We start from the raw sequence: 21,965 nt of genomic DNA, 5'->3' as shown, positions 1-21,965 counted from the left end.
TTTGTCCGTGCAAGGTCTCATCGGGACCATCAACCAACCGCAAGGGCCGGCAGAGAGCAACCAGGTGCATCCCACAGGCCACCTGTCAGCTGAGCGCCTCTGCTCAGTGCCCCTACCTCCACTCACTATGAGTCAGCAGATCCCTGCAGTCTGGGCCAGCACTGTGCCTCTGCTGGGCCAGGTGGCTTGTGTTTACTTACTAAAGCTTTGCGTTCAGCCTTAGTGCTCATGGGAGTCACCCAGGGGTTTGCAAAACTACTAGTGCTTGAGATATAAAACAAGAGATCCTGGCTAAATTGGTCTGAGGTGCAACCTGCCTTTGACACTTTTTTTTCTCTTAAAGCTTGAGAAGCGATGCCAACATGTAGCTATGACTGAGAACTCCTGGTGAGGTCATTACACATCCACTTCTGGCTGAATGTGCAGGAGCTGTTTTCACTGAGAGATAAGCGCTGCTTTCTTCTGCCCATTTAGAACAAACTATATTTGCCTACCCTTAAATTTTTTTCTACTTGCTAGGCTTTTAATTAACATGCAAATATAAATGTCTTTAATTTTTTTTTTCTGGAGCTGGAGAGATGGCTCAGTGGTTAAGACTACTGCCTGTTCTTGCAGAAGACCCATGTTCGAATCCCAGCACACACGGCAGCTAACAACTGTCTGTAACTCCAGCTCCGGGGACTCCAATAGCTTCTGTCCTCCGCAGGCATTGCACGACATGGGTGCACTTACCTACATGCAGGCAATACACACATACACATAAAAAAATAAAAATACTAAATAAAATATTTAAAAAAATTTTTTTAATTTATGTATATGAGTGTTTTGCCTGCATGTATGTAAGTGCACTGCATGCTTTCAGTGCTTGTGGAGGCCAAAAGAGGGGCATCAGATCCCCTGGAACTGAATTTATGGATGGTTATTAGCTGCCATGTGGGTGCTGGGAACTGAACCCAGGTCCTCTACAAAAATAGCCAGTGGTCTTAACTGCTGAGTCATCTCTCCAGTCCCTGAATATAAATATCTTAAAGAAGTCCAGTACCTGGGGAAATGGCTCAGTTGGTAAAGTGCTTCCTATACAAGCGTGAAGACCTGAGCTCAACCCACCCAGAACCCACATTAAAAAGTTGGGCCTCAGGCCAGTGAGGTGGCTGCAAAAGGAAGAAATACTTACGTGCAGGCCTGATGACCTGAGTTTGATTCCTAGATCCTATACAGTGACAGGAGAGAACGTCTGACCTTTACAGCTGCATCATGGCATGTGCGTGCCTGTGTTCATACACACATACACAAACACATACACACACACAAACACAAACATATACACACACATTGTTTAAAGGCTGGGCATGGTGGTATGTGCGTATAATCCCAGTGCTGGACCTTTGGAAATGGGAGGATCCCTGGGGCTTGCTGGTCAACCAGTCTAGTTGAATCTGTGAACTTCAGATTCTGTGAGGTTCAGTGAGAGACCCTATCTCAAAAAATAAAGTGAAAGAGCATTGAGGAAGATACCTGTCAAGCTCTGAGCTCTTCATGCACATGTACACAAGCACGCACACACAAGCACACAGTAACACACACACAAAAGACTCCAGTGTTGTAGTGCAGTATCTGTTGTATTTATGAAAATCCTATGGGTATACTCAGTCAGACGTTCTGATAAAATTGAACTGGGTAAAAATTATTACCTAGAAGCCAAAGAGTATGTCACCCTGTGCATTTAAGATCTTGCTTCAGAAACCTGTGCTTCAGGCAATAAAACAAAATGAGCATTTTGAAGGATAAAGTGATTTAACATGTGGACATCCTGGGTTTGTTGTTGTTGTTGCCAGGACACTTAGAATCCATTGCTCTTTCTTCAGGGGGATATGTAAGATCCTTTAAATGCAGACACACTCATATAAAGATGTGCACATTGAAATGATATGGGCTAATAGAACTGTGTTTTAAATGCAGGCAGGAAAGGTTCTTTAAATTCAGGCAGAGAGCCTGCTGGTGGAAGTACTGGGGTGAATGGAGCCAACGGCTCCATTAATCTGTGTTAAAATTTCAAATTCCACACCGTCCCCTTGTTTCACAGAAGTTGGCACACTGCTACAGTTGTCCCCAGTTTGCTTTGCCACGATATTTTTTCTCTGCCCAGCTGTTTTACATACCTGGTATAAATTCCCCCAAAGGCTGCCTGACCTCCAAACATGCTCTTAAAAATATTTTGCAGTCTGAAGACAAGAACAGTAGGGTAATACATCTAAGAGATTTATTGGAATCTCAGTTTGAATTCTAATTGCAAGCACTTATGAAAATGTCAATATTAACATGAAATAGCTGGCAGTTCTCCTAATAAATGTAAATTGAATTAGATAGTATGTAATTGGAAAAATACTCGCTTCACTCAGGCTCTCAAAACAAGTCGCAGAATCCGTTAGCTGCAGCAGCCTTGCCCTCTAATGGCTGGAAATTGAAGGACAGGACTAAATACTTGACTCCAAGGAGCATAGAAACTAGAAGGAGGGAATGGGTGATCAGTTGTAGTATTTAGGGCCTCTATACAAAGCATGGAGCACATTCAGGATGTCACCAGGAGCAAAGTAGGTGGCCAAGATGTGGAGGAGAGTGGAAAAGCCTTTGATCTTCCTGACCATACTACATAGAAACTGGTATCATACCTGGTCATGGTGGCCTATATTCTGTCTTAGTTTCTCTTCCCTTGTGATAAAATACTCTGACAAAAGCAACTTGGCTCACAACTCAAGGATGCAGTCCATCATGGGGGACGGGGGAGGTCAAGGCAGCAGGAACTTGAAGCAGCTGGTCACATCATATCCACAGTCGGGTACAGAGTCATGGATACATGGTGCTATTCAGTTCCTCTTTGTTGTTTATGTAGTCCCAGCAGGATCCCAGATGGGGAATGGCAACACCCAGGTGGACAGGGCTTCCCACCTCAATTAACCTATCAAGATAATCGCCCACAGGCATTGCTAGAAGCCTGTCTCCCAGGAGAGTCTAGATTTTGTCAGGTTGACAATTAACACTAACCATCACACACTTGTAATTCTAATATTTGGGAGGCTGAGGCGGGAAGATCCCAAGTTTGAGGCTAACCTGGGCTATATAACAAGGCACTCTGTCTCAAAAATTGTAGAATTTCAGCGCAGTTAATTCTCTGATGGAAAACCTGAAACTGAAATTGCAGATTTAAAAAGTACTGTACAACTGTGATACCTGTAAATCATTTCACTTGACATCTTTTTGTCACTTAGACTAGAATGTATTACATCTTCAGCAAGCACTTTGGGGAGTGTTATCAAGGTCTAGAGTTTGCTTTTTATTGTTGAGCTGGGTTTTTAGCCCCATCCTAGACATTTTGCTCTACAGTAGCCAAAGCCAAATCCATTCTCCTGTGTCTTTGTAACTGTTCTGTAACCACTGGTGAGCGCTCCTTAGTTAATATTCCAGCTGCTACAGAGGGTGATTTTATATCCCGGTGGCTATTGCTAAGCCCACAGAAAGAAAAGCTATATTTGTATGCAGCTCTAATCCTTTGACTACTAATGTATATTTCTGATTGCTGTGTGTGACTGCTTCTTCATGCTAATAAAGTATGTTTGGTGTTCTCCTTGTTAAAAATAAACAGATCGAGAGAGGAATTTGGGGGAGACAAATATTATGCATACTTAATTTCCTCAAATGCAATTGAAGGTCCAGCTTGCCTACAAGTAGAAAGAATGTAAATGTCTGGGAAACTCACAGAATAAGCAGTCAAGACAGGTATCAGGGGTTATGGTTAGTAATCACTAAGATTTGCAAAGCACACTTTTACAAACTACTTTTGCTCCTTTTAATGATAGACTAATAAGTGTCATGTGAACGTAGAGCTGACACCCATAAACATGGTTTGGTGTGAATTTTGTGAGAGGTTTGATTCTATTCCATGTACCATTTTCACTAATCTTTAGGAAAAAGCATCAGGAATGAATGCAAGGTGGCAGAGGGTGGACTTCAATTGGCCACCAAATCCCACAGCCTCTAGGACAGATACTTCTCTGACCCTAAATTCATGCAGATATTCACAGTTGAGTGAAAGAATTTTAAGCAGCCTACTCAATTTCATGACAAGCATAGCTCCTAAAAGCAGCTGTTGCGTAGTGGATAAGAAAATCTGAAAAACCAGACTACCAAGGTAAACACAATAGAATGGTGTCATTGTGTAGCCTCATGTTTCTAACCCATGTCCTTTTGCAGGAAAGAAGATCAAGGCCAGCCTGGTCTACATAGTAATAGCTCTGGCAGGACTTTTGTAATAAGGTGACTGCCCTCTTGCTAGTCTGTGGAATGTAAACCACAATTTTTTAGCAACGCTTTTGTAGAATCACCAATGTGTAAAATAGACTTATCAAGTTGAACAAGAAAAGAGGAACACTAATGAATCTCAGGTATAATTGATGGCATTCTGTAAGTAACCACTATTAATAAAACCCCAGGAGAGAAAGAGCAGTAATCAGAACCTAGACTCAGATTAGCCTCATCCAGCTGTATTACTGCTAATCTTCTTTCTCCAAGTAATTGTTATTCAGTATAGATTCTGCCTTTTTTACTTCCTCATATATTGCTTCCTAAATCCTTCAGATTAGTTCTTCAGATGAGTTCCTGTTGGTTTAAACCTTTAATTTCAGCTAAAGTACAATTTGTGAGAGAACATGATCCCTTTCTTCCTCCTCAGCACTCATCATGGCTTCCTGGTAAACTCTGCTGCAGACAAAGGTGTGTGCACCACTGTGTGTGCCTGCCCTCCTCTCACAGGTGCAGTGTCGGTGGTTTTGAACAAATCTTATGTGCCAGGCACTGTTGGGGGAATAGCTGTGGCAAAACAGGCATCTACTCCCATGTCCTGCTCTACCACACACAGAAACCATTCTCTTCCCATGTTGTACTGTCAGTGAGGGATACCCCACTTGTTCAGATACCCAACCAGGAAATTCTGGAGCCATCCCACCTGCTTTCTCTTCCCGTCCCCCACCTCATACAAATGGCTGCTGTCAGTTCATCTCTATTACTGTAGCAGAATGCCTAAATATTGAGTTATTTGTAAAAAAACAGGTTTCTTTGCCTCATGGTTCAGAGCATGGTGCCAGCATCTCTTTAGTTTTTGTTCAGATCTTGGTGGAAAGGGGAAGGACAAGTGGTTTGCAGAAAAGGAAAAAGTGACCAAACTCCTTGGATAAATAACAACCTTTCTCCAATAAAAGTATTAATCCATCCTGAGTGTCTCATCCCCATGACCTAAACCTTTCGGGGGGTCCCTTTTCCCAACATTGATGCAATGGCAGATTTCAGCACACATTTTGGAGGGGACACACCATGTTCAAACCAGAGCAGTCGCCATCTTAGGCTGGGGTCATGCTGAAAGCAAAGCCAAAGATCTGGGCTGATATGAAGGTGTTAGAATTTGGACAGTCATCCAAGGACTAGGGTGCATCTTTAAGCTGATTACTATCATAAGCAAATGGCAATAGGCTAGCCAGGACTCTTTGGACACAACAGAATTGGCCCCAGAATGTATCTGCCTAAGGTAGGAAAGAAATAAGCATTTATCTATAGCCTCTGTCTGCCATTGGTCAATTTTACTCCCCAAATCTTGGTTCTTCCACAGCTTGGCTATGCACCCAAGTACCAGGTGGGCCCCTGTGAGTGTCATGCTGGGAACAGAAAGCAAGGGATTGGCTGAACTGCTGAGGTTCTGGACTCTCAGGTGACTTCTCTGTGAGGCTTGTAGCTGTGCAATGGCTAGAACAGAAAGTGACCCGGAGGACATGAGCCGGGTCCTGGGGCGTCCAATCTGCCACTCAGCCTGGTGCTCCCTCTGCAACTTCCAGAAAACCAGTACCCAGCTGTGGACATCAACAAAGTGCCCATCATTTCTTACCTGTGCTTCTATAAAAGCCTATGACCTCTCCACTCATCTCCTTCTAATCCATAGCCAAAGCATTTAGTGTACAAATCTGATGTAATGTTAGCCATCATCAATATTTAATATCATTATTCCATCAAAAAGCCTTGCAACTACACAGGCCTCTACAGATATCTCAATCAAAGTTTGATTAGTACAAAACATTACAAATCAATAAAACTTAGGTTATCAAGCAGAGACTTTAGGAAGTTTGATAGTTAAAAATAAAGTTATACTTCTAGTTCTGCATGGATCAAAATTAATTCCATACAGATAGAGGGAGAATGTGAAAATCAGAAACTGCAATCTTCAGGTAATCTGGGGGTAGGAGTGCTCACAAGCAACAGAAAAAAAAATCACAAAGGAAATGAAGTTTAGATTTTCTCCAATATAAATTAAGTTTATTACACAAAAAGTTATACAGTAGTTACTGGAATATAACAAAGATTAATTCTTTAAGATGTTAAGATATAAGCTCTTACAAATCCAAGTATAATCAACCTTATCTCCCAGCTGAAAATTAAAGACAAAATTCCAGATAATATAAAAATTGTTCAGTCACACTCATTATTTTTAAAATTTGCAAATTAAAGTCATAAACCATGAACATATCAACTTGCCAAGATTTCAGAATTTGTTTGTTTGTTGTTTGTTTGAGACTGGGTGTCTCAGTTGCCACAGCTGGCCTGGAATTCATGGGGCTACCCCAGGCTGGCCTCAGTCCCACAGAGATCTGCCTGCTTCTGACTCCCAAGTGCTAGGATTAAAGGCATGCACCACCATGTCTGGCCAAGATTTCTGAAATTTTGAATTCTAGTGTGCCCATAACACCCACCTGGCTTAGGGGAGTGGAGTGAGTGTGTAACATGTGCCAATTTCTGTGATGTAAATACTCTCCCCCCAGTGGCTTCATGCTGTTAACATGGCAATACCACATAGAGCAGAGATGGGAAAGTCATGCTTGTCTTTCTGTTAAGAGCCAGCTCCTTTACATCTATTATCCTTAAGTGATTTAAAGGTCATGTTCACCTCTGGTGTCCAGATTCTGGGGGAACGGTGAAGGCTGGGTGTTAGTTTCTCACTCCTGCCTGACTTGTCCAGCCTTTTAATCTTTATCAGCCTGAGAAATGTCTCAGGGGGGATTTTAAACCACATTTCCATCTTTTTGACTGGAGTTGAGCATCTTTTCACCTGTTGGGGACACTGGTGTTTCCCTTTTTGGTCACAGTCCTCCCTCTTCTGCTAACAATTTGATTTCTCAAAACTCTAGAATATTACAGAATTTCATCTGTTATTTCAGATATGAACTGCACATGATTTTTTTCTAGTTTAAAATCTCTTAACTTTGTGGTGTTTTAATGCATAATTTATACTTCTTTGTAGTCAACTTCAGTTGCCATTTTCTTATTATAGCTTCTAGTCTTGGGTTATACTTTCTTAACTCTGAAACCATGGAACATATTCTTCATGATTCCTACCAGGGTTTCTGGGGTTTTTAATGCATATTTTTATTGAATTTTTGAGCATTTCATACAAAACCTCTTAATCATCTTTATACCCCCTCTCTCCCACCCAGACCTCCCCCATAGCCACCCTGCTGGATTTCATGTATTCTGTCATTTGTGTTAAGCCCTATCAAGTCAAGTTAGTGTCCCTCAGTGCAAGTTCATCCACTGAGGTCTAGTCACCCTCCTATCTGGAGTTCCTCACTTTAAGATCAGCTCTTCCTACTCAGCAGTAATCAGCAGCCAATAGTTCAGCTCAGGTTGGGGCCTGCTGCCCATTTCCCCAGTTCTGTGCTGGGTTTTCATCTGCTTGAGTTTGCATGGGTCTTGTGCATGCTGATATCATTGCTGTAGATTGATATGAGCAAAGTCCCAGGAGCCTGTAAGACTCTGTTTCCATATGGTCATGCACCTCCTCCCCTGGCTCTTGCAATCTTTCTGACCCTTCTTCCATATGGTCCCTAAGCTCTAGGTGGGTGAAGTTTAATATAGGAGTCCTGTGCAGGGACCCACACTCTGCAGACTCTTACTCGCTACACTTTGTCCCTTTGTGGCCTTTTGTGTTCATTGCCCTCTGTTGCATGAAGGAGCTTCATTGATGAGGGTTGAGGGATGCATTAGTGTTCTCTCTATCCCTTGTTCCACTGTGTTCTGTGTAGATGTGTCACTTCCCACTTATTCTCTGTGTGTGACCAGTTGTGGAACTCTGTAATAGTCTCCATCTGTTGCAGACAAAGCTGCTTTAATGAGGATGAGTGATGACTGGCATACTTGTCTGTAAATATAAGGATCCATATTCAGCATATAGTAAGAAATTACATTTGTTTAGGGATGTGACAGTCTTAGGGTTTTCTCCAAGATTTATGACCTCTCCAACCATGTGTGTTTGGCTGTGCTTACAGTTCCACACATGACTTCCCTCCCATTGAGTGGGCTTTAAGTTCAATTAGGTAGCTGTTGATTACCCCCAAGATAAAAGTGCCACTACTGTCATTTGCTGTGCCAGTCATTGTTGTGATTATTAGGCCTTAAAGCTGGGGTTGGACCATCGATTGATGTTCTCCCTTAGCATCTTGCATAGTATCCTCCAAAGTTATGAGAGCTAGTCCTCAGGAAGGTGGCTTCAAGGTCAGTTCCAGCTCCATTGCTCCAATCCCTGTGTCCAAAGTACATTCTGTCTTCAGCAATAGGGTCTTACTTTCAAATTCTGGGAGGCAATCAAGGGCTGTGGCAATAGTCTGTGTAATTTTGGGGAGTCTCTTGGACTACCCTAGCCAACAATTCAAAGGGAAATTTCTCCTGTCTGCCACTGTTTCTTGTTATATAGCCTTCAGCTATACATATGGACTCATGTAGAGATATTGTATGTGTAATTTTTCAGTAGGCTTTTGAACTAATACATTTCCATCTGATTTTTCACACCAGCTAAGCATTATTTATTTCTCCTCTCTTTCTCCCTACCAGGGCTTCTTAACTGCGGCTCATGTTAAATTGAAATCTTTAATCCATCTGGAATTAATAGTGCTGCCAGGTATAACATATGATCCAGGAATTCTTTTTCCCAGATGGCTAACAAATTAGCCCAATAACACTTAAGGAAGAGTACATTCTTTCCCCCACTAAAATTTCATCTTTATTGTGAAATGAATTCTTAGTTTTAGACACATTATTTTTATGTTTCATTTTGGTCCTTTGATCTGTATCTTTGGATATAGGAGATCACTATCCTGTGTATTATATGTGTACGTGTACGTGTGTGAACTACTGTATAACCATATGATGTACATTTTATTATGTCATACATAATAATAAAATTGTATGATGTGCACTAGTAACCACTGCATACTGCACATTTCTTGTCTGTTAAAATTCCATTCTCTTCTTGCTCTGGCTTTTTTCTAGTTGTTGATTCATTTTTCCTAAGGAACTTTGAATCAACTTTTTTAGCCACCTAACTTCCCACACACACTCAGAAAATGTTGTCATTTATTGGTTTGGTGTTACACTTTAGATTAACAAAGGCAGAATTGGCATCGATGCGGTGTTTCCTTGTTTGATAATGATTTTGTTTCCCCTTTGTTCAGAGCATTTGCTAAATCCCTCAGGAGGGTTTCCAGGTTTTCCTCATGTAGATCTTGCACAGTTCTAATTAAGCTGATTCCTGGTATTTAATCTTATTTCTTGCCATTGCTATGGTTTCATGTTGTTATTGTTGTTAATTTCTCAATTATTTTAACTCAGCCAACTCATTCTTTATCAATAGATTTCCAGCAGATTCTTTTCTGTTTCTAGATAAATATAACTTCAGCTAATAATAATTTTCTCTTGGGACCGGAGAGATGGCTCAACAGTTAAGAGCACTGGCTGTTCTTCCAGCAGACCTGGGTTCAGTTCCCAGCACCTACATAGCAGCTAACACACCTCTGTAATTCCACTTCCAGGAGAGTCAACTCCCTCTTCTGGCCTCTGCAGGTGTTGCACACAGGTAGTGCACTTACATACATTCAGACAAAACACTCATACCCATTAAATTAAAATAATAAATGAAATATTTGAAAACCAATTTTCTATTTTTTTTCTAATTTTTATAATTTTCATCCATTTGTTTTTATTAATGTCTATAGAACAATGATAATATAATTGTGGCAGAACTGGCTTTCTTATAGAAATCAGATAGTCAAACTCAAGATTATGTTTCTAATTGTCAACTTTTGCTCATTTTCACATTTTTCTTCCCAGATATTGTGTTTAGGATCCAGGTCTTCAGGAATTTCTTTTCATTAGGACTATAAATAGGATAAATTCCAGTATCTAGAAACAGACAACCTTAAGGAAAAAAACAAAGAATGTTTCCCCCTACACACACACACACACACACACACACACACACACACACACACACACAGAGTTCCCCTGCCTATAATGTAGCTGTCATTTTTGATGCTCCCTGCCCCTAATCCAGTGTCTGTCTTCTCAACAGCCTGTGTAGTCAGAGTGAGTCCAGTGCTGCTGTCCATCCCCAAGGGCTTTGGGTTTTTGTAGTTTCTTATTTCTTTTCCCATGGGTGTGGTTTTCCTGGCAGCACCTCCTGACCACATTTAATAAATTGTAATAAGTGCAGAGTAGAGTCATCCACAATTTTGCAATACAAAGGAAGGAAGAAAAGCAACTGCAGAGTGGAGCTGACTTTGGAGTCACCATTACTTCAATTTCAGTTCTGAGAGAAAATGGTAAAATGAACTGTCCATCTCTCAGTGACCTTGGGCTAGATCTGGCCAGAGACCTCAGACCTCTCCTCTTCTGTTATAAAGCCTTCTTTTTACTTAAATGTTATTTTTTGGATGGTTTGGGGGGGTGACAAGGGCTTGCTATATAATCCCACCCAAACCTCACACTTCACATCCTCCTGCCTCAGCCTCCCAAGTTCTCATATTTCAGGTGTGTGTCACCATGTCTGGTCCTTCTTTGAATTCCAGAAAAATCACCTAAAGAGGCTGGAAAGGTCTTTGAAATAACCCTGAACAAACTTGAAACTGGAAAAGCAAGGAAGCCTTGAGTTGGACTGTGTATGTGAGCGGTGTTCAGTGCATCCATGTGCCTACGGTTGAGAAAGCAGGTCAGCTGATTCCCAGGAGTGAGGGCACCTGGTTGCTGTGGTTTCTCTGCTGTTTGGGACACTGCTGCTTTTCCCAAGGAAGAACGTCCCAGTAACACTCCATTTCCCTCCACATTCCCCTCCTAGCACTGTGTGGTCCCCAGGTCAAAACTACTTTTTTCCTTTACTTTGAGATGCTAAATAAAACCCCCCACTTGATTTGCTTTGACGCTTGAGCCTCTTCATTTCCCACTGTTCTCCTGGTTGAATTAAGATGATTAATATCATTATTAGCTTATGACTTTACTTTTATGTGCAAACCCCTGATGTTAAACCCTGAGTGACTCATTGCCTATTTAAACAGTATGTTCTCGGACTGGTAGCAGACTGGCTCCTCTGCCTCACCTTTCCTTCCATGACTAATTTTAAACCTTCATCTTCATCAATTATCACTTTAGTATCCTGTAAGAGTTTTGTGCAGCTTCATACAAGTGGCCTTGCCTAAGGAAAACACCTCTTACTTAAAACGTTTGACTAATACATAGTCAATGCCTACTTACAATTACCCTGATGTTTAAATGAAGGTCTCCTTTTTGTTCATTCAGTCAAACCGTGATTTTCCTTCCAAGCAGTCCGATTTCCTCATTCTCTTTGGCTCTCTGGTTGGTGCTGCCCCCACTACTGTCCTTAGCTTCTTTCAGGCGTGTGGAAGCTCTAACCTCTGAATCCATGGCTCTCCTCACTTGGTGGAGCACTGCCAGGTTCATTTCCCATGCATCCTGCCGTTTACTTCCCCATGTGAGAAGCTCTGCCGCCTGCCTTCTGTGACGAATCCTAAAGTCCTTCCTCTGGCCCTTAGGGCTCTTACTAATCTGGTCCTGCCCTTCCAGCCCTGGTTTACTGCTTTCCCTATTAAATGCAAATCAAGCCATGCTTCTCCCTTCCTCTTTGGAGAAAAGCTTTATTTCTATTTTCATTCTTTGCCTTGTGCAGCTAACCCTAGTGGAAGTCGTTTTGCCTCTTTCCTCTCTCTGGCTGTATCCTCTTTAGCTTCTGAATTCTTTTTTTAAAATTTTATTTATTATTTTTATTTTATGTATATGACTGTATTTCCTGCATGTATGTAAGTGTACTCGTGTCATGCAATGCCCGTGGAGGTCAGAGATGTTAGAGTCCCCTGGGACTGGAGTTATGAATGGTTGTTAGCTTCCATGTGGGTGCTGGGAATTGAACCTGGATCCTCTGCAAGAACAGCCAGTGCTCTTAACCACTGAGCCATCTCTCCAGTTCCTAGCTTCTGAATTTGTATCTCTAGTCTCTCTGGATTTCAGCCTTTGGGTACTTCCCTTTCCAGAACTCCCATGACTCTTGGGCTCTGTTCTATCTTAAGTTCATGCTGTGTTGTCTCTGAAGTTCATGCTGTATTTCAGGTACTGCTGAGCACTTGTGTCCCTAATTTGACCCTCCCAACCATCCTAGAGAAAGATGTTATTATCATCCTACCCTAGAATCAGAAGCCTGGAGCTGGAGAGATGGCTCAGTGGGTAGAGTACTTGATGTGTAAACATTTTAGATTCTCAGCATCCAAATAAAAAACCTGGTGTGGTGGGACACACCTGTAACCTCAGTACTAAGGGCAGAGACAGGCAGATCCTGCAAGCTTGCTGGCCATCTAGCATAGATCAGTGAGCTCCAGGTTCAGTGAGAGACCCTGCCTCAAAAAGCAAGGTGGCGAGTGATTGAAGAAGATCACTATGTCAACCTCTAGACCCCACACGTGCCTACACACATGAGCACACCCACCTGCTCCAGAATACACCAGAGAGAGAAAGAGAGAGAGAAAACTGATGTTCAGAGAGGTTAAGTAAATTACCAGAGCTGAGTTGCGTCCATTCAGTGTTAGGGTGAGGAGATAACTTTGGTGGACAGACTTCAAAAACCATGCTCTTAACCACTGTGTAGACCCACTTCTTTTTGTTTGTGGGGCGCTCTAGTCCTTGGTCCTTCCTAGTCTGACTGTCAGCTCCTGAAGGCAGGCACCATCTTCACTGCCTTTATTGCCTCCCTGGAAATCAGCACATAGGGAGGTGTTAGAATGCCCTGTACTTGGGCAGGGGACTTGTCTATCTTACTTACTTGGCATTTCTTCAGCACCTGAAAAACATTGCTCAAAGATAATTATTGAGTATATAACTAAGTGAATAGTTGAGCCACTGCTGGAAAATTAAGTGGATCGTGTCAAAGTTTTCTCATTTAAGTAATTGCCATATCTACTTCCTAGTCACTTCAAGGCTATTAATGGTGATTGACTGGATTTTTCCTATACTATCAAATAGATGAATCTTGGTCTATTTATTCTGATAGTAAAAAAAAATAGTAATAATAAATACCAGAGACTGGCTATATTGTAAGGTATAGACATTTATTTTCTCAGCTCTAGAGACTCGAAGTTCAAGTTCAAGGAGGCGGCATCTGGGGAGGGCTGTTCTGTGTGCTGTCACCATGATTCCACCAGAAACAAGGAATGGTGTGTCTGCGCAGGGTGGAAGGCAGGAGGGCAAGGGAGCAAGATTCATTTCTCCATTAGCCCTGTGTCCTCTTAGAGTCCCGCCTCTCAGTGCTATCACTTTGACACACTTGACCTGGGAGGGAACATATCCTCAGAAGGATGCTCAGTTGTCCTCAGTCAAGTTATCTGAGGTTAGCTGTGGATCTTACAGGTTCCGCCCAGCGCATGGTGGGTCTCGGTGTTTATGTCTTACAACTAATGAAATTCAGTTGCGCTAACTTAAACTAATATTTGATTATCCAAGATGCTTCAGTTATATTTAGCACCCTTAACAGTACTTTTAAAGCTGATATCTCTAAGCACTTGATTTTAGGTGTTAATCTTAGTAAGTAAACAAAATATCATTAGTCCAACAAATCTTCAAAATTTAATTTTCAAAACTGTTTCTTTCTTATGGGAACACACTTCTATGCTGGGGTAAAACATTGCTTGTTTCACACCCTATAAATAAAACTACTTTGGTCTTCTCATTTCACCCAGTGTTGGTTTTAATGTTTTTAGACCAAAAAAAAAAAAGTATCTCACTTAATTGTCTCTCAGTGTTATTAGTGAAAGTCAGGTTTCTACAGAATGCGATTTGTAATTAACTTATTTGCCAAACCACATTTAGCATTGAGAATGTTAAAATTTAGTCAAAATAATGATTTTACATCAAGGGGGCAAATTAACACCAAGTTTTCAAAGGCCTATTCTTTCAAGAAATTCAAAGTACCTCATTAAGTCTGCCATCCTCCAGAAATGTGCTGTTCTCCAAGACAGCCTTATTAGTCCCGTTCTGCAAAAGACAAAGCTGTGGCAAGAAGTAATTAAATATCTTTAGCAATGTCTGTCAGAATGCAGTCCTGCTGGGCAGACCCTTGGCTTATGAGCAGCAGCTATCACTGGTAGATTAGAGGAGACTTATAGGAGAGGGCTGTAAGCAAGGCAGGAATGAAATGATCAACAAGCAAGATGCCAGATGTGAGAAGCAAGATGCCAGATGTGAGAGAGAACAGGATTTGTCATCAGGGTCCTTTTAACAGAGGGTCCCAGGTGGTTGGTAAAAGAAAAAAACCAAAAACAGACATCAGTTTGTGTGATTAGTACACAAACACAAACACACGTGGCATCAACCTCTTTATGATGCCGTTAACTGTTATGGTTTGAATATTAATTGCCTCCCACTGGATTGTGTTTTGAATGCTTGGTCTCCAGCTCTGGTGTTAGTTTGGGAGACTGTGGAATCTTCAGGAAGAAAAACCAAGCTGGTAGAATGTGTGACTAGGGGTGGGCCTTTGATGGTAGAGAGGTAACATAAACCTTTCCTCCCTTACGTTGTTTCTGTTGGGTGTATTTTGGTCACAGTGAGAGAAAAATAATACAAAGGCTAAGTCAAACTGGATATTTATCAAAGAAAGTAAGTATAGGAAATAAAATCTCAGGAACAAACTGATGAAGGCAAGAAGGTCTAAAAAGGGTTGTAGAGTAATTCTGAAAATTCCATAAATATTTCACCAGCCTCCTTACCGAGACAGCCTAGTTCAGTCTCATGCCTGTCCAGACAAAGGTCACAGTGACCTCCAGGTGACCCAAATGTGCTAGATGGATCCTAGAGTCAATACTGCCCCCACCAACACACACTAATATCAGTGCCAGTGGCTGCAATTAAAGGTGCTTCTTTTAAAAGTTAAACTCCTCCTAAGTTCTTTCCATTAAACATAAATAAATCTTGTAGACCTGGCATTTTATTAGCAATCCCTTTTAATGAACCTCCCTGTCTATATACTAGTTACATACATCGTGTGTATGAATGTTTAGATTGTACTCTCCTATGATCAGTTCACTCACTCTTTCAGCAAATGTGAAGCACCTTCCCGGTAGCCAGCCCTTTAACAGATAAAGCATAGATGTGGTCCCAGCCATGACAATGTATTACCTATTTGGAAACACAGATACTAAACAAATAATTGGGAGAGGTTTGAGCTATGGGAACAATATTTGCATAGGCCAAGTGTCCCAGATGCTGTGAGAATTGCCTAAGGATGGAGTTTAAGAAGCAGAGAACAGATGTGTGACATAAGCCCAGAGAAGTAGATGGGAACTCAATCAGCAAAGGCCTTACAGAGCTAAAGATATTGAAGAGGTCTAGACACCGAATTGTGGTTATTGGTATGTGTGACATGATATGATTTGCATTTTAAATCTTGAACAAGGCTTGGTATAATGATTCATGACTATAATCCCTACACTCAGGAGATACACATTCAGGAGGACCATCACAATCACAAGTTCAAGACCAGCTTGGTCTATGTAGTCAGTTTCAGGCTTCCCAGGGCTATGGGGTTACACAGTGAGACCCAGTTTCAAATACAAAACAACACAAAAACAATCAAAAACAAAAACAACAGACCGAGACAAATTATTTTTTGCATGTTCTGTGTTCTACTTTGCTTTTGTTGGTTTCTGTGATAAAACACAGACTAAAACCAGCTTGGGGGAGGAAAGTGTTTATTTGATTTGTAGATTACAGTCCATTGTTGCTGAAAGCCAAGGCAGGAACTCAAGGCAGGAACTTGAAGCAGAAACCACAGAGGAACACTGCCTGCTGGCTTGCTTCCCTGGCTTGCTCAGCTACTTTTCTTACACAGCCCAGGCTTGCCTGCCCAGGGATGGCACTGCCATTATAGGCTGGGCCCTCTTTCATCAATTAACACTTAAGAAAATGCCCCACAGACATGCCCACAGGCCATGATGGTGGCAGTTTCTCATCTGAGGTTCTTTCTTCCCAAGTGATTACTTTGTGTCAAGTTGACAAAAACTAACCAGCTCGTTCTGGAATAGTTATGATGGTAGAGGAGACTAAGAAACATAGATACAGGCATATCAATAAGGTAAAAGCAGCGATTGCTTCATGAGTGATTGGATATGGAGCGAAAAGCGGAAGAGGAGCTAGAATGATTCCACTTTTCTGGCTGCAGCAATTTGATGGTAGGGAATGCAGGGACTGAGAATCCGGAAAAACAAGTTCAGTTTTAGATGTGTGGGGTTTCAGGTGTCTGAAGTGTGTAGGAATGAGCTGTCCAGCTGGAAGAGGAGAGGGCTGGGATGGATAGATTGAATTGGAAGTTAATCAGTATCTAAAGAGGGCAATTGACCTTTTAAAATATCTATTCCGTGGAGGTTGAGATCATGTCCGGACCAGTGTTGGTGCTCAGCAATTCTTCGCTGAAGTTGTTCAATTGAAGCCATGGTGCACTTATTGAGAATAAAGATAAACCAGCTGTGAGTTGGAGGAGAGGGCTGGGATGGATAGATTGAATTGGAAGTTAATCAGTATCTAAAGAGGGCAATTGACCTTTTAAAATATCTATTCCGTGGAGGTTGAGATCATGTCCGGACCAGTGTTGGTGCTCAGCAATTCTTCGCTGAAGTTGTTCAGTTGAAGCCATGGCGCACTTATTGAGAATAAAGATAAACCAGCTGTGAGTTACCTGTTCTCAGTACTCACGTAAGAGCAAAGGAGGCTAAGCACAAGTCCCAAGAAGTCCCAGTGTGTACATGAGGTGTCACATCAGTGGAAAAAATTTGGAGAAAGAAGCATGGCTCATCATTGCCAGAAGCTTCTAGAAGGAATTTACAAACAAAGAATAGAAAGAATAACCAATAGATTTGCAACACAGTAAAAGCGTGTGACTTGGGTAAGATCAATTTCCAGTCAGTAATATGAACAGAAACAAGAGGAATGTAAGCATCAGGCAAGAAAGACGTGGGAAAATGAAGAAAGTGTAGGGAAGTCCTGGTGAGGCGTACAGAGGGGGACTTGGGTAGTAAGCATATCCAGTGTTCTTTCTCAGTGTGAGAGCGGGGGATCTCTCTACTCAAAGGTAAGGGGACTCCACACAACTTTCCTTATTTAAAAAAACGCGTATTGAGGCTAGAGAAACGGCTCAGCAGTGAAGAGCACTGACTGCTCTTACAGAGGACCCAGGTTTGGTTCCCAGCACCCACACGGTAATTGACAACAGTTCCAGGGGATCCAGTGTCCTCTTCTGGCCTCCATGGATATTGCACACATGTGGTGCACTTATATACATGTAAGAAAAACATTCATAAACATAAAATTAAAATAAGTAAAATTTTTAAATGCATTGAGCGCTTACTGTATATATAATCCATTGTGATCAACATGCTGAGATTTTTGAGAAACAGACCCTAAGATGAAACTGGAAACACAAGCAGCCTCACTAAGGGAAAATGCCTGTAAGGAGAAAAGGAAGTGAGAAGAGACATTGGACTTCTGTAGGCATGATTCTTGTGGAGAGGAAGAAGGAAAAACTGTGTAGGCAGAGCCCCAGACAATACTGTGGTTCCAAGAGATTCAGACAAGTGAAGGGGAAGTCTTCAAGGCCAAGTCACTCATCAGAGGAGTCCTGTGTCTGCAAGAATGGGTCTCCTGGCACGCCTTTCCAAATTTGATCACTGCCTGAACACTGGGAAACATGACCTTGACACAAAAGTGTTGATACTCAGAGCAAAGCAGAGTGGAACCACTGGTCACATTCCCTGCAGCAGGGCAGATTAATAGCTGCCACACATGTCATATTTATTTGTTGCTGTGACAAAATACCCAATAGAAACTATTGGAGAGCCAAGATTTTTTTGGCTCATGGTTTCAGAGGGTTCAATCCAGTATGGAGAGTAAGGCAGGGTAAGCCACGGCAGAGTGGCTCAGTTCACATTATGACATCGTGGTAGACAGGGAATATCAGGACTCAACTTGTTTTCCCCTTTTTCCTTTTTAAATCTGTCCAGACCCCCAGCCATGGAAGGGTGCTGCTCACATTCAATGCAAATCTTCTTGCCTCAACTAATCCTCTCTGGAAATACCCTCTCATACTAGAAGAGAGTGGGGGGTTCCAATCTCCTTGGTGATTCTAATTTGAGTTGTCATATATATACGATCTCATTTAATATTTATAGCATACCTTTAAGGTAGATATGGTTAGCTTCCATTCAGCCCCTCGACTGCTACAGAGGTTGGAAATAGCAAAGCCTGGATTTCAGTGCTAGAGCTGGTTCTGACTGGTTCTGAACCAATGTTTAAATGTTCAGGAATTGTTCTAGTCAGTTAATGTTTTAGAACATTTTCTATTGCAGTGTGAGAATACTTGAGACTAGATAATTTGTAAAGAAAAAGAGCTTTATTGGACTTATGGGTCTAGAAGCTGAGCTCAGGTAACTGCATCACATGAGAGCATCGTGATACTTTGTAACATGGTAGAAACTGGGAAGGAAGCAAGTGTATATAAAAAGCAGAGGATACAGAGGGGCTGATGTGCTTTATAACAACACATCCTTTTATGAACTAGCCTAGTCTTGTGAGAATGGCATTAGTCCCTTCAGGAAGGTGGACCCCACATAACCACTACCCCTCAATGCCATTACATTGGCAATTAAATGTCAACACGTGTCTTGCAGGGGACAAATCATATTAAACTCTAGCAGTTGATATCACAAGAGTAACTCGAGTTTGGCTGTGTCAGGAGTACTTATACCATGGAAATCTGCAAAGCTATAAACCAGAGCATTGTTTGTGTTCTTAGATAAGGGGGCTATTACATATTTATCAGGATTCCACTGACTCCAGCCACCCCTCCAACCTCTATGCAGATGCAGTTGACTTTATGATGCTGTAATGCAAAAGATCCCTTACCCCACCCCCATCCTCTGAGTCCCTGCAACAGAGGCAGCTGTATCCTATGTCCCTTCCACTGTCATCATCCCTCTGTCTCCCACCTAGAGGGAGAGTTTTTCAAGAGGGAGATCAGTTATCTTACACTTCCTGTCTTCCCAAGGCCCTGCATACCATACCTCAGTAAATATTTGCTGCTGGTGGTGATGTGTATAAATACCTTTACCCTGTTGATGATGAGGAATTAAGGGTATCTATGGAATAATAAAAATGGACATGCTTGATACCATTATGTCTATTCCTGAATCTTACATTTGTCAAACAGACACTATTGGGAAATATGTTTCAACTTCCAGACCACCTTGTAAGAAAACTGTAGCTTCATGTTAGCCGGTAGTGTATTGGATCTGCTCCCTGCTACTCCAGCCCCAAACTAGGAGATAGGGACATTAATTACCAGCTTTCCTGATCCAACAGTTTATTGGGAGGTTGTTTATCCTGCCAGCGCTGCACTCTGTGGTCTATAAAGTAAATGAAAATGAATACACTTCCTAGAAGCAAGGAGGAGTGCTGGAGCTTCCACAGCCCAGACGTCTCTCATGGGTATCCCAAGCTCCAGAGCCTGAGAGCTCAGCTCTGCAGAGAGCAAACCAGGGAGGACAAGGATGAAAGATGCTGCCCAAAGGGACTATAGGCACTAGACAAGGTAGCATGCCCTGGTGGACCTGAGATGGCAGAGGACTTTGGTCTTGGGACTGGGGAGATAACTCAGTGAAGAAAATTTTAAGTATGAGGACCTGACTTCATATCCCAGCACCCACAGAAAAATCCAGATACATTAGCATATACCTGCAACCCTAGTGCAGGAAAAGCCCAGGGGTTGTCTGGCCAGCCAGTCTAGCCCAAACAGTGAGCTCCAGGTTCAGTGAGAGACACTGTTTCAAAAAATAAAGTGGACAGCAATAGAGGATGACACCTGGCGTTGTCCTCTGGCCTCCACATGATCACAGCCAGATGTGGGCATCCATATACACATGTGCACACACGTGCATACATTAGCACCACACATACATACACATTAAATAAAAGACTCTGGTTTTATGTTCTCTTTAAATTTCATCCTTGTGAACGCTAAAAGTATTCCTATTGTACATGATCAGGCTGTGGAAGGAAGCCTGCTCCCAGAAGAAAAAGCACCAAGAGCTAGGCATGGTGATGCCACCCTTTGATCCCTGCTCCTAGGAGACTCAAGCAGGGCTACAAGCTTGAAGCCAATCTGGGCTGCATAGTAATGTTATCTCAAACACACACACACACACACACACACACACACACACACACGGTAGAGATGGGGAGGAGACCCATTGAGAACACTTATCATAAACCTTCAAAAGCTTGTGGCACATCAAAAGACACTATAAAGCACCAGTTCTATACCAGTTCCATCAACTAGCTCTTCCTTACTCATTGATTTTTACTTTTTTTTCCTTTGAGTATTTACCATGTGACAGACACTTGTCCCAGCATTTGGAAGACATCATTGATTAGAAGGATTGCTGATGCTATGACACTTACATTCTAGACTTATGTTCTTGGAGAGCCACTGGTGTGTCTATTCATCAAATGTGTAGGCATCAAATGAGCAGGCGTCGAGCTAGGGCATGAAATAAAAAAAAAAAGAATAAAAAATGCAATAGGACATTGAGGAAAAAATGTAGCCCATGAAACTATTATCAGAATCAAGAAATAGCTGGGAATGTAGCTTAGTCCTCAGAGTGCTTACTACCTAGCATGTGTGAGGGCCTGGATTCCATTCCAGAATCATGTAAACTAGGCGGGGTAGTGCATGGTTCTAGTCCCAACACTTGGGAGACAGAGACAGGGAAGATCAAAAATTCAAAGTCATTCTTGACTACAAAGCAAGTCTGAGCCAGCCAGGGCTACATGAGACCCCGTTTCAAAGACAAAGCAATACAAGAAGAGAAAAAAATACAAATAAAATAAACAGAATGAAAGATAAAGGGAAAAGAAGTAACAGTCAGCCTTTGTTCAAGTTCAGATGAACTGAAATCAATTTGGACTACACTGATGAATCCATACCACAGACAGCAGAAGTGCAGGACAGGACAGCGTGGTGATCCTGGCTCCATCATGTGTCCTTCCTGGTCAGAGACCTTGTTTGTTTTAGGCAGTTGTGTCAGTCTTCCATGGTGGGAGTCTATAAAATGAAAAATCAGCCTCAATCCACAGCCAGGGCCCATTCTAACAGAAAGGTTAGGATTGCCTAATCAGATACTTTTGAATACTCAAGTAAGATCCATGAAAACTGGCCAGTTTGTATGATAAATAAAAAGCTTTTCCGAACCTTTTAGGAACTCGATACATATTCTTTGATAATTCTGTCCTTCATTTATAATTTAGATGGAAAAATGTCTCAGTCAGTGACATTCCAACTTAAAGTAACATTGAGATTTATGAGGAGGAGAGGGTATAGACTGACAGTAGCTGTGGAGATAGAAAGGGTCGAGGTGAGAGTGGTCAGTACACATTGTCTACATATGTGAAATTGTCTAAGAACAAATTTAATCAATAAACATGAACCAAAAACATTTATGTGAAACACAAAAAAATAACATTGGCATCTTTGTGAGGAAGTTTCACATTTAGATACA

General features: G+C 41.8%; 1 protein-coding gene across 1 annotated transcript in view; it reads left to right on the top strand.

The window, feature by feature from the left end:
• LOC103737027 (uronyl 2-sulfotransferase-like) overlaps nucleotides 1-11,255 on the top strand; it is a 239,898-nt gene extending 228,643 nt beyond the window's left edge. The window contains exon 6 of the mRNA XM_029565181.1: nucleotides 10,935-11,255. Within this exon, the coding sequence (XP_029421041.1) occupies nucleotides 10,935-10,973 (39 nt within the window). The 3' untranslated portion in view covers nucleotides 10,974-11,255. The remainder of the gene's footprint in view (nucleotides 1-10,934) is intronic.
• The last annotated feature ends 10,710 nt before the right edge of the window (nucleotides 11,256-21,965 follow it).

This window comes from Nannospalax galili, unplaced genomic scaffold (genome assembly GCF_000622305.1).
Source record: "Nannospalax galili isolate Female #2095 unplaced genomic scaffold, S.galili_v1.0 scaffold377, whole genome shotgun sequence".
NCBI classification, from domain to species: domain Eukaryota; kingdom Metazoa; phylum Chordata; class Mammalia; order Rodentia; family Spalacidae; genus Nannospalax; species Nannospalax galili.
Note: the sequence above shows the minus strand (reverse complement) of the source record. Positions and strands in the feature narration are given on the sequence as shown.